The 17655-nt window shown below is 51.3% G+C and overlaps 1 protein-coding gene across 1 annotated transcript; it reads left to right on the top strand.

Annotated features, from left to right (window-relative positions):
• Positions 1–1710: 1710 nt before the first annotated feature.
• TGME49_231170 (RecF/RecN/SMC N terminal domain-containing protein) lies at positions 1711–16878 on the top strand (the record flags this gene model as incomplete). Its single annotated transcript, XM_018780289.1, has 23 exons — positions 1711–2238; positions 2650–2847; positions 3213–3440; positions 3844–3954; positions 4491–4634; positions 5136–5243; positions 5857–5919; positions 6631–6880; positions 7313–7452; positions 7948–8157; positions 8759–8887; positions 9189–9329; positions 10065–10263; positions 10897–11105; positions 11699–11800; positions 11907–11996; positions 12474–12621; positions 13158–13279; positions 13744–13920; positions 14190–14930; positions 15413–15536; positions 15858–16066; positions 16663–16878. 23 exons carry the CDS (start codon positions 1711–1713, stop codon positions 16876–16878), a joined length of 4587 nt encoding a protein of 1528 aa, XP_018636853.1.
• Positions 16879–17655: the final 777 nt, after the last annotated feature.

Raw genomic sequence — 17655 nt, 5'->3', positions numbered from 1 at the left:
TCTGATCTAGGAAGGGATGTAAATGTTGAAATGTGGGAATCTTGCCTACGTTTCACTCTGACGTGCCTCGCGCCTGTTTCAGAATAACTTTGGCTCTCTCCAGTGTTTAGGCCGCCACAATTGGAAGCTTGTGAACATATCTACACGCTGCTCTGTGCCTCGGACCCCTGTCAGTGAGCGACGTTAGTTCCCAGGGAACCAGTAGTCAAAGCCCTTCTCCTGTGAGTACTGAGGTGATTCAAGTCTTTGCGGAAACCACGTTCAATCCAAAAACGGGCAGAAGGTTCCCTATTCGGAGATCTGTTTTCAAAGCTCGTGGTAGGATGGGCGACAACCAGAGTTTAGAGGAACTCTCCAGTCTGCCGCGTTTGTGAACTCAGTTTTCGCCATGCCGCTCTCCTGGAAGCCCAACGCACGCATCCAGATTTGTAGAAGAGAAGAAAATGACGAATCCGTTTCCGTGTAATCTTTTCTGCTGCTCTTAGAAAGAAGACACACATATCAGAGGCATCGAGGCTCGCAGAGGTACCGGCGCTCCCGAACGCTTTTGTCTGGGTATTTTCGGTGGCACTTCGCTCGCATTTGTGGTCGGAAAATCTGTTCTTTAGACGCAGGAAGAATGGAGATGACTTGTCTTGGCGCTCTTGAAGGCCGTAATTTCCTTGTCGACCGTGAACGAGCTTTTTCCTGTGTCTTGTACGACACGGACCGCATGCACCGAAAAGCATGCAAGCACACCCGCCCACCCTGGCAGCAGACAGAAGGGGGTTTGTCTCTGTCGTTTCCTCTCGATTTTAAGCCATTTCTTATTTCTCCGTTGAATCCTCATGAAGTCTGGCCGAGATCTTTTCTTGCGGAAGGCTTCTTCAAGGACCGGAGGGAGAGCGACAGCGGATGTGTGTATATTTCTCCGTGTCTCCGGCGGACCAGCGCACACCTGGGTGCTGAGGTTCGACGATATTGATCGTTTTCTTTCTTCTTTCTCATCTCTTCTGCACGCGTTTCCTCTGCACACATTCTTTCCTTCCTTTTCGTCGCCTCTTCCCCTCGTTTCTCCCGCTTCTTCCACCTTTGTTCGCCTTCGTCGCTTGGCAGCTCTCCCCCCTGCCGGGCAACCCCATGGGAGGAGGCTGGTGTGCCGGCGCGCAAAGCCATGCCGCTGCACCCGTTTGTCGTCTCGAAGAGCCTCCGCCTTTTCTCGTTTGCTTCTCCATCAGCAACTTTTTTTCGCAGTCACTTCGTCGTGCTCTTGCCTGTCTTCTGTCGGACAGAAGGCGGACCCTCCACGTCTGTGTCTGAAGGTCTGAGCGAGAGAGCAACCAAGCAGGAAACAGATCAGACGGAGCGCGAGACGAGAGCCCCGGGAGGCATCCCGAAGCAACTCAGCGGCAGTCAAACTGCCGGAGGGGAAACATTTCTTCGACAGGAAGGTCGAACAAACCAGCAGCGAAGGATCTCTTTTCGCCTGCTGCCTCTGGCCTCGTCTTTCGCGTCGCTGCAGCTCACCCCGAGGTCTCTCGGAAGAGGATCGAGATCCGAGCGCCTGTCGAAACTGTTTTTTTCTTAGCAGAGCTGGGCCTCTGGACTCGGACAGCTTGGCGAAACCTAGGAATCGGATTCTACAATGCGTCGCAGAGAGGCGAGCTCTCTTCGCCAGACAGCACTCTCCGTTTGCTTCCACGCGTCCTTCTCGCCACAAAACCTTGCGCAATGGGCCGACAACCTGACGCCTTCTCCTCTCCGTCGCTCGACTCGGCGCCTCAGCTCCCCGAGGAGGCGCTGACGTTTCCCTCGCATGCGGCGGCTGACTCGCTCTTTCCGCCCGCAGGACAAGACGCGAGAGAACAAGGACCGGAAGGAGACACGGACCTAGGTGTCTCTGGCCTCGACCGTGGAGACAGTGCAGCGTCGGCGCCTGGCTCCTCCGAGAGACCTCTCGACTCACAAGGAAATGGAGCTCCTCCCCAGGCTCAGAATGCCAACGATGCCTCTCTCTCTTCTTCTGCTCTCTCTTCCTCTGCCATGTCTTCCTCTGCTCTCTCTTCCTCTGTTCTCTCTGCTTCGTCTCTTGCGCTCGCACTGGTGGAGAAGGGAGAAGAAGGGAGCCGCGGCCCTCAGCCTTCAGATGCGGTTCCTTCTTCTCTCGCTCTCCCTCGGAAGCGGCTGATGATTGAGCGTGTGGTGCTGGAGAATTTCAAAAGTTACGGCAAGAAGAAAACGATCGGACCGTTCCACAAGGTGCGTCGACGCGTGAGAAAATGCATGCAATCTGTCGCAGACATCCGACAGTTGGCGCCTCGCGCCCCGCGGCTTGACCTGACCTGCCCGAAGACTCCCGTTCACCTGCTTCCTGTAAAACCTGCTCGATGTCGACCGTGAAGAGACAGCTCAGTATGCTTCGTGTCTGCTCCTGCCGCTGCATCGGCTCTCGAATGCTGTGCAGAAGAAGGACCGCGTCCTTTTCTCTCTCGAGGTGAAGTTCTTGGTTCGCAGAAAGGGGGCACGATGAGTGGAGGTCGGAAACTCCAGAGACTCCCCTCCAGAACTCCTGAATGCGACGCTCGTTTCGAGCAAGGGGGAACGCTCCTCACTTGGGAAACATTTTAGAAGAAACGCACCCGTTTGCTTCCCGTTCTCTCTGTCTCTCAGCGCTTCACGGCAATTGTCGGCCCGAATGGAAGCGGCAAGAGCAATGTCATCGACGCCATGCTTTTTGTCTTTGGAAGAAGAGCACAGCAAATTCGGTTGAAGAACGTCGTCGAGCTCATTCACAACTCAGCTGCTGGCGGCGGAGAGCCTCTGCAGTCTGCTCGAGTCACCGTTTTCTTCCAAGAAATCTACGACCCCGTAGGCCTGGACAAACAGTTGAGAAGTTCATTCGCCTCTTTTGTCGCTTCGCAGGTGACTTGTCTCGTTCTTCACCCTTCCTGCTGTCTCTACAGAGGTTTTCTCTTTCTCCGTAGGTCGCGTCTCTCCGTCGCCGTCTGACTTGCAGGAGAGCTGCTTAGCAGATTCGTGCAGCAGGTGCCGGTTCCGTCGACCCCTCTGCGCGTCTGTTTCTTCTTTCTCGCCGTTGTTTTTTCTGCTCTTTTTTTCCGTGGCGACGTTCTTCGCGTTTCGCGCCGAGGTTTCCTCCGCCTCGGGGGGCCATCTCCAACGCCGCGCCTCCATTCGCGCTCTCGCTGCTGTTTGGCTGCATGCGTTATCTGAAGGATCCCGATTCGGAGACGTACGAAGTGATTCCAGGCTCTCAGTTTGTTGTGTCGCGGGAGGTGTCTCGAGCGTCGAACTCGACGGAGTATCGCGTTAACGGCCAACGCGCTCAGCAGCGCCAAGTTGTGGAGTTGCTCAAGTCGAAGGGGCTCGACTTGCAGAACAATCGCTTCCTCATTCTGCAGGGAGAAGTCGAACAAATCGCGCTGATGAAGCCCAAGGCGACGGTGAGAAAGACACACCAGCGACAAGACAGAAGCGACAAAAGCAGCGGTGGAAAGAACAGAGGAAGAGGAAGAAGCAAGAGCTGCCGCGCGGAGGGAGGAAAAGGACGACGTAACAGGAAGAGCAAAGAGAGATGAATCACACAGGAACAAGGATATCAGGGCGAGAGGCGTAGAGAAGCGACAGGACTTCCAGACCGGTCGAGGAACGTATATCGCTGCGCTTCAAATTCTCGACTGACTTTGCCTTTTTCCTTTCTCTCGTTCTTCCCCTAATCTTCTGAAAGTCTCGCGACAGAATCCTCCGACCCAAGAACGTGCCATCTCTGACTTCTCGCGAGATCTACCGGTTTCCTCACGGACCTTTTCACAGTTCCTCCGTCTCCTTTTCTCGTTTTCTTTTCAGCGACCGGAGGAGACAGGCCTTCTGGAGTATTTGGAGGAACTTGTGGGGTCCAATCGCCTTGTGGAGCCCATTCAGAAGGCACAGGAAGACTACGAAGCTTCTTGCCAGCAGGTATGTTTTTTGTTTCCGGCAGAGACGCGTTCCTCTGCGTTTTCTTCCTTCAGCTCTGCCTGCGTTTCCTATCGGGCCTTAAAGGCTCTCTCCTTCTGCACCTCTTGAGGCTTCAAGGATCTTACGGCGACGCAGACAGTTGCTGTTTCTTATGCGTTACCTCGCTTTCTGGAGTCGTTTCTTGGCCTGGCGATGAGACTGTTCTCGTGGTGGATGCAGCGACGCATCATGGAGGGTCTTTCAAGAGCACCGGGAAGAGACTGGGGAGTCTCCGTTCTCCCCTGCTATCCTTTCCGCTCCTGCTCACTGTCAGTTCCATGTGCATGCATTTGTGTGTGTATGTGTGTGTCTTTCGACATTTGTTTCTTGCGAATTCCCCATTCGCATGCATGTTTTTTCCTCGACGTTTGACCGATGAAAGCATGTTCCTGCCTGCCTTTCGGCTCTCGCCGCAGGCTCTGTCCATTCCCTCTGCGTCTCTTCCTTTCCTTGCATCCCTTTACTTTGTGCACCCGTTCGCGCCTTCTTCTCCGCAGTATCAAGAGAAAGCGAATCGATGCCGCGCGGCGGGAGCCGAAGTGAAGCAGTTGGAAGGTCCGAAAAACGAGGCAGTCAAGTTTCTCCACTTCGAAAAAGACGTGCAGACCAACGCCCTTCTCCTCGCCGCTCTCGACGGAAGGGTACGGCGAAGTGTGTGGGGAAGAAAACAAAGAAGGAAGAAGTGAGATGGAAACCGACGACAGAAGACGCAGAAGAAAGACGAACGAAAGGACGCGAAAGCCGAACAGGCCCTCTGAGAAGCGACGTAAAGTGGAGAAGCATAGATGCGAAGCAGAGAAATATAGACGAGGCGACAGAAGCGAGGGGGAAGAGGCGAGAACGAGAATGAAGTAGGTCCACTTTCAGTGAACGCCTTCGTAGGCAACGCTTCAGGAAGAGACATGTCTCGACTCTCTCTCTACGTCCACCAGAAAATACGCCGTCGGTCAGAAGATTCGCTCAGTCTCGTTCGCCATCCCTGACGGGCAGATCCAGCTGTCATCCAGACCGCGCGCATCCCTGTGAAGCTGGGCCGTGTGCCTTCGTCGTTTCGCCTCCTGCTGTGGCACTTGCCTGGCGTTCTCTGTGGTGGATCCGCTTTGATGCTTCGTCTGCTTCCACAGTCGCTTTTCTGCGTCCAGGAACTGAGTGCGGTGTATCGACGGAAACGCCGGGAGCTGGCCAAACTGGAGAAACAGAAAGAAGAAGATGAAGAAAAAGGCGCCGTTCTCGCCAAGCAGTTCGAGGCGGTGAGAGTCTTCGCTCGCGTCCCCTTCTCTCGGGTTCTCGTCCTCGTTTCTCCACCTTTCTCGGCCGCTCGCGCGACTTTCTGTTGTTGCAACTGGTTTCCCCAATCTCCCTGTCCTCTTTGTTCCTTGTGCACCAATCCACAACTCAACGCGACGATCCTGTTCTGAGCACACACTCATTTTCATGCCTTTACATTTATATATATAAATATATACATATACACATATATACATATAAATATATATATATATATATATCTTTATGTGTTGATTCAAACCTCCGCTATGTGAAGCAACCTCTCATCTGTATACTCGCAATAGTCACAGGCACTCACGTGCATGCAATCGTTGCATGCACGTGAGCCAATGTAATTTTGCTGTAGATCTACATGCTCATGTATCTACACAAATGCACACATGAGTCGATACGAATTTACATCTGGACATATATATTTATATTTATATATTTATATATTTATATTTATATATTTATATTTATTTATATTTATATATTTATATATTTATATTTATATATTTATATATATGGACATTTGTCTGTGTGCATATTCTGTGTTTTATACGCGCAAGCATCTGTGCATGGAACTGCCTGCAGCTGGGCAAAGAGCTGGACGATCTATGGAAGAAAGACAAGAAGCTGCAAACGCAGTTTGCGGAGGTGAGACCCGCAGGACGCCTTTCTCCTGGATGTGCCAGGACTGGCGCTTCCGCGAAACGGTTTTTTCTTCACGTTTCTGTGGAAACGGATTTTCCCCTTTTCCTTTTTGAAACAAATGGAGAAACGACTTTTTCAGATATCCAACTCTTGCTGGAGGCTGGCATGCACACCTCTCTCCCGCATGCATAAGGCAGCTCTTTCGTTCGTAGGGAACTTCAAACACTAACAAGCTCCTCTCTAGGACAGAGCACCGAAGACACGAAAAGCCAACGACCGTTTGTTTTTGTATCTATCTATATCTATATACATTTATCTATATGCATTTATCTATATGCATTTATCTATATACATTTATATATATATATATATATACATACATTTATATATATTTATATATTATATGTATATGGACAGATCGATAGTAATAGACGCGTAGTATGCAATTTGGCATCTGCATTGTTTGAGAACAGAGTTGAAAGAAGGCTTCCCCGTCTCTTTTCTTTCTCACGAGGGGGTTGTGACGAGTCTCAACGGACAAATGGGCGAAGGAAGTCGGCGAAAAATGGATTTCTGAATGCGTTTCCCTCTCTGTGAGATCTGCACAACTCAGATGTTCTCTCTCTCTACCGTTCCTCCGTCTTAGCTTGTGCAGAACCTGCCAGACTGTGCTTGACGCTTCGGCAGCTGCATTTCCTCGACTCTGTTCCGCAGGTCGACGGGAGATTCAACCAGATGGTGTGGAGAGACGAAGAGCTCCGGAACGAGCTCTTCAGCGAGGCTCAGGCTAGCGAGGAGAAGACACAGAAGGTGAAGGCGAATGAGAAAAAACGAGAAGAAGAACAAAAGATGGTTGACAGGAGTCAGACGGAGGTGGACGAGAAGAAGTCGCAAATTCCTGCGGCGGAAGAGGCCTACGAGAAGGCGAAAGAAGACGTCGAAGCCTACCGAGAATCGATTCAAGGCAAGCAACTTTGGAAAGCCATAGGCCGGGGAACCTCGAAAACGCAGCTCTGCCCTCCTATGGACAGCGACAGGCATATACAAATATATAGGCGTATTTATATAGAGAGATCTATATTCTTCATATACAGATATAGATACATATGTAAATACATGTATGTAGATATATATATATATATGTATATCTGCATATATGGATGCCTGTTGGAATGTATGTAGAGATACAGCTGTGTCTCTCTTACACGAAAGAGAGAAAGGGAAGCGAGAAGCATTTGGACGAAAGAAATGGTGGACCTACAGAGAAGACGTAGGTGCTGGACGAACATGGTCGCGAGGGTGAGGAGACGCTTTCTGGGGTCGAAAGAGAGAACAGCAATGGGAGACCTTTTTGACTTGCGCGAGCAAGAGAGTTGCTGGCTGTCCGGTTTTTCAGACGAAGTCAGAAAGCTCGCCGCAGCTCACAGCAAGGCAGAGCAGCACCTGGCGCCTCTGCAGACGACGCTGGACGAGCAGATGAAAGGCATAGCGAAGCTAAGCAAAGAATTTTCCCTCCTGGAAAAAAAGAAACTGCGAGTAAGGAGCTGGACACCAAGCTGCAGTGTCTCCGGTCAATGGCTCTTCCTTCTTCGAAGAGAAAACAGTTCGTGAGGAAGGCGAACGACGGAAGGCCGCCTGCATGTTCTCTCAGTGGGAGAAATTCACGAAAACGTGGAGGACAAAACTCATCTTTTATTCCAGAAAAGAACCGCGTTCGCGGGCGTTTGTTGCATGCACGCAGAAACCGAGGACCGAGGTCGCACGCAGTTCTCTCGTCTCGGGAGAAGAGAGGGCAAACGGTTTACAAGGGTCGAATCAGAAACTCATGAGAGATACGCGCCAGTAGAGACTTGGAGATTTCGAGGAAGCGCATTTCTCTGTGGAGCAGAAACGGACGCCGAAACTGGACAAGAGATCTCCGAGCAAGATCTGCCCCCGCGGTGCATGCGTCCTTCCTCCCTTCTTCTGACTAGTGTGGCGCAGCTTCTTCCATGAAGGACAGAGACGCCGCCGTTGCATGCTTGTTTTCAGGGTGAACAGGAGTACAAGAATCTAGAGGAGAGTCTGGGCAAGCTGAAGCAGCTTCTGCAGGATCGACGCGCAGGCACTGAACAGAAGACTCAGCTGCTCGCGACTATTCGCGCCGAGAAGGGTGAAGCGGCGCGCCGCCGCGAAGAGGCGCAGGGCGAGGTTTCGCGTCTCCGCGAGCGACTGCGGGAGATTCAGAGCAAGGCACATGCAGTAAGTCAAGAATGGAACGCATGCAGAAAAAGAACTGGACCAGCAGTCCACCGCGCCCTGCACTTTCCGCTGACATCGCTGCAGATGTTCAAAGACGGGGAGCGAACCGCAGAGCAGAGAGAGAAGAGTGTGAGGGGGCGACATGGCGTCGGAGAGACCACGGCGAAAAGGCAGAGACAGGAGGGGAAGAACGCAACTCTGAGTTTCGACTCAGACGTTTTAGCGTCGATGCGTCGCACCAGGTGTCTCCGTTCGGGATGCCTGCGCGTTCGTCGACCTCGAAAACCGAAATCTGCGTCGGTGCCGCTTTCTTCTACCTGGCCGAGGCGCTGCAGCCTAAGAGACCATGACGCAGAAGAGTTTCTTCGACTGCGTCACTCGTCGAAACGAGGAATGCGTTTTCGAAAGGTCTCGAGAAAGAGGGAACGCACGCAAGGGAAGCAGCACCTTAGAACGTCGATCCGGTAAACGAAGACCTTCGAGATCTAAACCTGCCATCCCATCTGGAGAGTACACTTTTGAAGAAGACTTAGAAAGACTCGGGAGAACACAGAAAAAGAGTTTTGACTTCTTTTCCGTTTCTGTGTCTTCCTTGGCGCAGATCGAGGCTCGCCGCGTGGAATCCAAGTCGAACAGTCGCCTCATGCAGGCACTTCAGAAGATGAAGAAGACAGGAGAAATCAAAGGCCTGCATGACCGCCTCGGTGAACTGGGGTGTATCGACAGAAAGGTGAGCGTTCTGCGACTCCTGTCTCCACTTTCTCGAATGGTTTTTCAACTCTGCGTTCTCTCCACTGGGTCGTTTTAGCCTTGCGACAACCTGCCTTTTCCTCGCCGCTGGATTCACACTGACGACCGGCAGGGACACCCTGGCAGACCTTGGGCGCGTCTCTGCATTTCGCATGTCGAGTTCTCTGCGTCTTCGTAAACCACGACCCTGGATAAAGGGCCAGTCTGTTCCGGATATCATCTCTGTCGTCTGTCGCTTCGTTCAAGTCAAGTTTTCACTTGCTTTTGTGTCGCCTTCGCAGTACGAGAAGGCCTTCATGGCTGCAGGCGGCGGCTTCTGTTCCTTCCTCGTCGTGGAAGAACCTCAAGACGCAACTGTCATCTTCCAAATTCTCCGCCAGCAAAACCTCGGCCGTGTCAACATTCTCGCACTCCGTGTTCTCGTGAGTCTTCACTGCTTCTCGTTTTCTGAACTTTCCCCTTTCTTTTTTTGCCTGCCGGGTCACTGGAATCTCATCAACAGAGACACTGTAGTCCTAGGGGCTTGCATGCTTCCCGCTTGTGTGCTCGATGCTGCAGTCGCAAAAGAGGAACCACAGAAGGGCCCGTAGAAATCGATGTTTACAGATATATATACATATTTATATATATATATATATATATGCAAATATATACAAATATATATATATATATACATATATATACATATATATACATATATATATATATATGCATATATTTATGTTTACGTGAGTAAATGCACACGTTGTCTGCATGGTTGGATGCATCCGTAGACTTGGGGATTTTTAGAGACGTCTGTCTAATTGATGTTTCTGCCTGAGACATGTATACGCAGATATATCTACGATATAAATATTTCTTATGTATACATGTCCGTTGTGTTTCATCTTGTTTGAGTATGTGTAGGTATTGTTATCGTCATCTCTGTGTCTGTAGATTTTTTCGCATTTTGGCAGTTTATGTTCACTTTCCCTCGTGAAAAGGAAATAACCAATCTTTTCTTGCTTTCTCTTCTCTCCTCTCTTTTGTGTTTCATTCTTTCTTTGTTACTTTTGCGGGGTGTGTCTGCCTCTCGAGCGCATCTTCCATCTCCTCTTATTTCTCATCATTCTCTTCTCGCTCCTTCTCTCTCCTGCCTTTCTCACCCGCGTTTCCAGGAAAGAGACCTGACTGGGTTCATGCAGCGCTCTGACGCGGAAGCGCGCGCAGGTGGATTTCCATTGCCTCGCCTGATCGACCTGATTTCCTTCAAGAAAGAGAGGTACCGAGTTGCGTTTTACAAAGCTGTCGGTGATACCGTCGTCGCGCCGGACATGGACGAAGCGTCCAAAATTGCATATTCGCAACGCAGAAGAGGTGGGTGTCTCTCCAGAAGTCTTCGCACATGCGATTGAATCTCGGACAAGAAAAGACAGAAGAGGCGAAGAAAAAACGAAGGGAGCGAGAGAGAGACACAACGCGGGCGAACAGCAAGGAAGCGAGAACAGCAGAGGAGCACAGTCGAGAACTGGAGAGACACCAAACAACAAGAAGAAACAGAAACAGCGTCAGGTTTAAAGTGTTAACAAAACACTCTGTAAATCTACATCTGCTTGCATATATATATATATATATATATATATATATATCTAAATATAGATACATGTGTGTGTGAATGGGTGTGTACAGAGCAAGAGAAGGAGAGGTCTGTAAATGCAAAGGTTTTATGTCCTGTGTTTCGTTTTCCAGTCGGGAACTTCTGTTCGAGCAACGTCGTAGAGATCTTTGTCAGAGGCTTTTTCTGATGGTGGAGGCGGGGTGTCTGTACGCCCATTTTCTTGTCCAGTGCCTTTCTCTTCTTCTGTTCCTTCATGTCCTCTGAATCCCGACGAAGACTGAAGGAGGTGGAGACCCAGTCAACGAAAGAGAATTTCTGTCCAGTGGCACACGAATCGATGGAAGAGAGACAGCGTTCGTCTCTGTACTTTGTCTTTCTCCTTTACTTTTCAGTGGTGACTCTCGACGGAGGTTTGATTGAGGTCGACGGTCGCATGGTGGGCGGCGGGGTGCGGGAGCGCTCAGGCGCCGGCCAAGGCATTCGCGTCTCTGAGGGACCGAGCGTGGAAACGATTACTGAGGAAGAGGAAGACAACCTCCCAGAGCTTCGCGAAGAAATTCGAGAGAAGGAGCAGCGGCTGCGAAGCCTCCTTCGCGAAAGCGTAAGTCCCGCGTCGCGGAGCTTCCAAAAACTGGAGAAAACGAAAAAACCAGACTCCCAAGGAAACACATATCTAGGCGAAAGACTCCAGATGAAAATTGCGGAGAAGCACTCTGGAGAACGAAACGGAGGGAACCAGTCGAGAACCGAAACAGGTAGACGAATTACTCTGGAAGAAAACCTTGAAGCCGCAGAGCACGAGCCTGTATATGGACGACGTAAAAAGTCGGAGAAACGCGCAGAGCACAGCGCGCTTGGAGAGACACGAAAGGAGAAGTGGAGGCGACAGGGGAAGATGAAGTTCGGGAAGAGAGAGAGGACTCGGAGAAAAGGAGAGAGGAGAGAAGACGGACGCCTGCCGAGGCAGAGAGAAGACGCACACCCGACTTCTCTTGCTCTCGTAGAAGGCGCGAAAAGTAGAAGGAGGCTTCCTCTCGGTGCAATGGATGTGAGGTTCCGAGGAAGTCCTTCGAGCAATCCGAGACGTTGCAGAACGAAGGCTACCGAGAAGCAGCTTCATTTCTTCCTTTCTCGCCTCCCTTCAAGCTGTCTCGAAAATGGTGTGTGTGTCTTCTTGTTCTCTCTGTGTGGTAGGAGGAAAGCGAAGAGTCGCTCGCAAGGTTGAACACCCAAGAGGAGGAGACTGAAAGCAGTTTGGTCCTTCTTCGCCAGGACATCCAGGCAGCAGAGAGACAGGTACGAGAAGGAACTCGAATCTTCCTGAACAACACCAGCTGTGTGGGGAGAGACTTCCTGTTTCCAGGCTCTCTGTTTTCTGACTTTATGCCGACCTTCTCTTCAGGTCCACGAGGTGACAGAGCGACTGGCGTCGCAAAGCAAGGAGAGTCTGTCGAGCGAGGAGAAAAAGAAAATGGGGATGCTGCAGAAAGAGGTACACGCTACACACCCCTGGCTACTAGGGAGGCCGAACAGCATCGCATTATGACGACTTTCTCTAGGCTTTTGGGCTCCTGCACGTGCAGCGCCGTCGCCCCATCGCTCGCCAAAGCTTGTCCAATCAACAACTCGTGATTTCTTTCAAGACGTTCAGAGACGTACACACCCATCTATCTATATATCTATATACATATATATATATAATTATATATACATACATATACATACAGATTACGTTTGCATATCCATGTGATGTACGTGCGTTTGTGTTTGTCTATGTTTGCGTGGTTGTGTGTTTCGTTCCCTTGCATCAGTCGAGATGCGTCTTTGCTTGGCTCTGGACAGACGCGGGGAGACGCGCCTGTTTCGTCTTTTGAAAGTCTACGCAGCTCCTTAGCCTCGCATTCTGCCGGACAACATCAGAGGCGTTCGTTTCGCTTTTCGCGTTGCGCGTCTGCGCGCCTGCGCTCAGATCGACCGTGCAAGCGAGAAGCAGAAAGCGACGTTGGAAGAAGTGAAGGAGCAGGAGCATGTCGTGAGCACTCTGTATCGGCACCTGCAAGACGCCGGCGGAGAGGAGATGAAGAAACGCAAGAGTAAACTTCTCGTCGCGGAAAGAGGTGAGCTCGAAGAAGTTCGACAGCCCCGAGACCCGAGAGACTCCACTGCAAGGAACGCGACTCCGCTCAGTGAACAGGCAGGAGAAGAGGGGTGACAAAGAACGCAGCATACGTCAGTGGAGAGAAAGACGCGAGCAGATGAAGAGAACACCGTTCGCTCTGGACGAGAAATCTGAACTGAAAAAGAAGACAGGAACGGCTCATCGATGTTTGTGTGTCGCTGGAGGAGACGCAGGCGAGTGTGGAGCGAAGCAAACCACTGAAGGCCTGCTGCGTTCTGTCTCTCGATTGCAGCTGAGGGGATTCGCCCTCTGACCAGTGGCACTGCGTCGGTCGGGAGGCTGTACTCAACAAACGCGTTTGAATATCTCTGTTTAGGATTAAAGAAACATACGAGGACATTCCACTGTAGACGGTTTTCATTTCGCACATGGCACAGGTTCGGCTCTCCTCTATCAAATGCTCTCGCTATTTTCTCCTTTTTTCTTCTTTTTTCTTCTTTTATCGCCTTTTTTCTCCGTTTATCCCCTTTTTAGATTTGAATCGCCTCAAAGGACAAGTGACATTTCAGCTGAAGGAAGTGACCGACCGAAAAGTGGAGTGCGAAAATCTGAAGCGCGCCAACGCGCGGCTCACGAAGGAGGTCGCCGACCATCAGGTGCGTGGAAGGCGCAGTTACCAAACAGACGGAAGCTCGAAACCGAGCTCGTCAACATCCTTTTCTGTCTTTCATCGTCTACGAATCCTTATGGAGCTGCCTATCTGGGCGTCACACTGGTCTTCTCTGTCTAACAGAAACGGAGATCTAAAGTTCGGCAGATATATATATATATATATATGTATACATATGTATATAGTGAATGAGGACCTCGCTCTCTCTCTCTCTCTGTGCATATGTGAATGTGAATAGATGTATGTGTGTGTGATCATGAGCATGTATGTAGACAGAGACTGATGGATTTAATACATCTTAGTCTCCGCATCTGGAGCTATAGCATAATCTACGCAGGTGACATTTGCCTGCGGGTGTCTCTCTGCGCATGCATGCGTCGACGCGTGGAGCAGTGCAAGACTCTCTTTGTATAGATGAGAAATGCCTTGTTTGTGAAATTGTCTTCCAAGAAACGCCTGACGGAGATTTCGGAGCAGCTGGCGCAGATGGAAGAAGACGCGAAGGAGGTGCTCGCGGAGAAGGAGAAGATCGAGGAAGAGAGAAGCAAACTCGAAGAAGAAATGAAGAGTCTGAGGTCCCGGAAGGAAGCAGTCGAAGAAGATATCAAACAGCTGGGGCTCAACACCGTGAGCAGAGTTTGGATCTTTTCATTTCTTTTCGGTTCGTTCACTTGTTCTCACCGCGTCCTCTTTCTTCGTTCGCTTGCGGGTCTCTCTTCCTTCATCACGTCCGTTCACTTTCTTGTCTTCTCCGTTTTTCGCGTCCTTGGCTTTTCTCCTTGACTTTCGCGTCTGTTTCCTCGCTTTTTCGCTTCTCTCTCTCGGGCTTCTCTCTTTGCCTTCTCAGTGGTTCTTCCCCTCTCTCGCGGCCGCTCTTTTCGCTTCGCTGTTTTCAGCTCGACGTGCAGCACCAGCTGACGACTCTGCAGGCTGCGGTGGAGCAGGCAGGTCAGGCTCGGCAGGCACAGCTGCAGCAAGCGTCTGCGGCTGTCGAGAAGCTGAGCGACTTGCAGAAAACGTTGACAGACGAAGGCGAGGAAGAGGAGTCGCCGGACGCGGAAGGCAGCGGACCTACGGAGCACGAGGAGGAAGAAGAGAAAAAAGGCGAGGAACCGGTGGGGGGCGACCTCGAAGGCGACATGGAGACCTGCGAGAAGGCGAGCAGAGAAGAGGCACCCGAGGACTCAGAAGCAGGCGCAGAAGCAGGCGGAGAAGGAGGCGCAGAGTCGAGTTCGAGGGATGGCTCTTCGGATGCGGACGAGGAGACGGAACACGACTTCTCGGCGCTGCTCTTGAATCGCTTCGGAGAGCTGCTGCGGCGCCTGAAACTCGACGCGCGTCTCGCGGCGTCGCACCTGAAGAGTCTCGATAAAAAGGCGCTGCTGGCAGAGCGACAGAAACTCGCGGCCGAGCAGAGGAAGGGCCGCGCCGCGAGCGGCGAAGGCGGCAGCCTGCATGCGCTCGTGCTGTACAGGCAGAAGAAGAAGGAGTTCGAAAAGAAGGAGGAGGACATGCAACTCGCGTGGAAGAACAGAGAAGCGGCGAAGCGGCTGGTTGACCAACTCTGTGCAGAAAGGAAAAAAGAGTTCATGGACGCGTTCGTCATCATCGCCGCGAAACTCAAGGAAACCTACAGAGTAAGACGCGCTGCCTCGACGGAACGTTCTTCCGAACGCATATTCTGCGGTGCGGTTCGTGGACAGGACAAATGCACCAAACCGTCTCGGAGCCGCTCCACCTTCGTTCTTGTCCACTTGGAACCGGCGACACTCGAGGAGTGCTGCACGCATGTCCACAAAAACAAACACACCCATATATATATATAAATATATACATATATATATAGATATATGGATGTGTATATGTGTGAGTGATTGTATGTGTGTAGTTCCTTTGTGGCGTGCATGTGTAAATGCCAGCGAAGTTTCGTTTGTTTCACAGCTCGACAGAGAGGTTGGAGAAGTCCGCGAAAATTGGATGGATGCGAGGTAGCTCTCTCTGTGAGTTGAGGGCCCCGCGCGCGTATTTTGGATGGAAAAGAAGCTTGGGGAGGAGCTGTGTTGAAAGCGCTTCATGCGAAAAGCGTCGGGAACGCGAGCCGCATTTGTCGTTTCTGCAGATGCTCAGTCAGGGCGGAGACGCAGAGCTCGAGTTAGTCGACTCCTCCGATCCTTTCTCGGAAGGCGTTCTCCTGTCCGTCCGACCTCCGAAGAAAAGCTGGCGCCTCATTCAGCATCTCTCAGGTAGGAATCGAGACAGCGACAACCAGAAAAAGAAGGGGAGAAGACACAGCTGCGGGTGAGAAGGAAGAAAACGACGGAGAGAAGAAGGACGACACTGGCAATGAGACTTTTTCTCTCGTTTCGCGTCACAGCGCGCATGACAGCCAAGTTCTGTATGGTTGCTTCTATGCGTCGAAACATGCCTTGTTTGCCTGCGGCGTCGGAGAGGAGGGAACCGCAGCGGGGAGGAGGTCAGGTGTGGAGTTGGTCTTGGCCGCGTATTTCGAGTTTTCCACTTTTTCGCGTGTACATGGTTTTTGACTGGGTTTTCTGCCTTTTCAGGAGGAGAGAAGACGCTCAGCAGTCTGTCGCTGGTGTTTGCGCTGCACCATTTCTCGCCAACATGCGTGTATTTCCTGGACGAAATCGACGCGGCGCTCGACTACCGAAATGTATCGATTCTGGCGAACTTTGTGAAGCAGAAGGCGAAGGATGCGCAGTTCATCATCATTTCTCTCCGCAACCAACTGTTCGAGTTGGCCAATCGCCTCGTGAGCCTCTCCACACCAGCCTGCTCCCCGTGCACTCTTTCGCGTCGTTTTTCTTCTCAGCAGTTTGGAAAATACACAGAATCCGTCCTCTTTTCCTGAGTTGCTTCTGACACGAGTTCCAAGTACTCAGATCCGGCAAATCTACATTCCAAAGGTTGATGCACTGAAGCAAGTCTAAAGGCTGTCCATCTCGACCCTTTAAGTGAAGGCGTTTTTTCTGCTCAAAGCGTGCGAAAACGTCTGTGTGAAATAGAAAGCAGGCGTCGCGCAAGTGCAAGCAAGTCTCTTCTCTCCAAATATACGCGCGCGTTGAACAATCTGCACGCCCCTACGTCTGAGCGCGGACCTGGATACACGTGGATACTTTTCCTCCGCGGTGCACCCAAAAAATCTGTGTTTCTCAGACTGTAGCTTGACATTTGGATGTTTCGTGGTTGCCGGCTCTCGCCCGCGTCACATGATCTCGGCCGCCGGTCGCGGTTTTCGTCAGAGGTTGTTGTGCTCCGAAACGCCTCGTGATGGCGCTGTCTGGAGAGACTTGTCTCGCTCTGCGATGCCTGCCGGCGCCCCTGGCCGCCTTCCTGCGTCTTCCTCAGGTCGGCATCTACAAAACGTTTGACGTGACCAAGTCTGTGGCAGTCGACCCAGACCGTTTCTCGACGGAGGAGAAAGGCGACGAAAATCTGCGACCGCTGGCCGCAGGTAGCCTGGAGGGTCTTTCAGGTCCAAGCGCCGCTTCTCCGCTTCTGGGCAAAGAACGAGGCATCGAAAACTCCCGGGAAGAAGCTTCCACGCCTCTTTTCTCTCGCTAGGGGCGAGAGGCCGTCGATCTTCTGAGAGGCGATGAGCGCGACGCGACACAGGCCTCGGAGATAGCGAGGCCGCTCCTTCGATGGCTGTGAATGGAGTTGCGTATGCGAGTGTCTTTGCAGACTCTTTTCCAAGCCGTGTGCAAATAAAGCAGAGCTGCGGCGGCCATGCGCAGGGACTCAGCAGGCGTTTCCAGGTGACCGGGAGCTCAATCACGACTTCAGGATGGAACAGCAAGAACAAGACGAGTTAGGACTCCCGCTGATGCAGGCGGCAAGAGAACGAGGAGTCACGCAAGACAAAAAAGTTCTTTTGCTTCGTGTGCCTGGGTTTCTGTGGAAAACAGCTGGAAGAAAAACTCGAGCAAGAGTGTAGAGGGAAACAGAGGCACTGCACAGCGCCTTCTACGATTCGTCTCGAACGTATTCTTGCAAGTAAACGCCACAGATCGCTGTTCGATCCAGAGGGAAACGGAACCACAAGTCTCTGTACCAGACGCTCCACGCCCATTAAGTGCAGATGGAGAACTGCCCATGCGTGCGCATGTATGTACGCATATACGTATTATATATACATATCTACAGATGTATATATATATATATATACATATATATATATATGTACTGCATCCTTTACCTATGTTTTCAAAGAGTGAGTGTTGGAGCAACGTTGGAGAGCGTTAGCGGCATTTGTCTGAGAGTTGAGGATTCTCTGAAGGTTGTAGAGAAGGGAAGGACTTCCTGCCTGCATAGGTTGAGAAAAAAATTCTGCACTTTCGC

Source organism: Toxoplasma gondii, chromosome VIII, assembly GCF_000006565.2.
Source record: "Toxoplasma gondii ME49 chromosome VIII, whole genome shotgun sequence".
Classification (NCBI taxonomy): domain Eukaryota; phylum Apicomplexa; class Conoidasida; order Eucoccidiorida; family Sarcocystidae; genus Toxoplasma; species Toxoplasma gondii.
The sequence above is the reverse complement of the archived record's forward strand: the minus strand, read 5'-3'. Positions and strand labels throughout refer to the sequence as shown.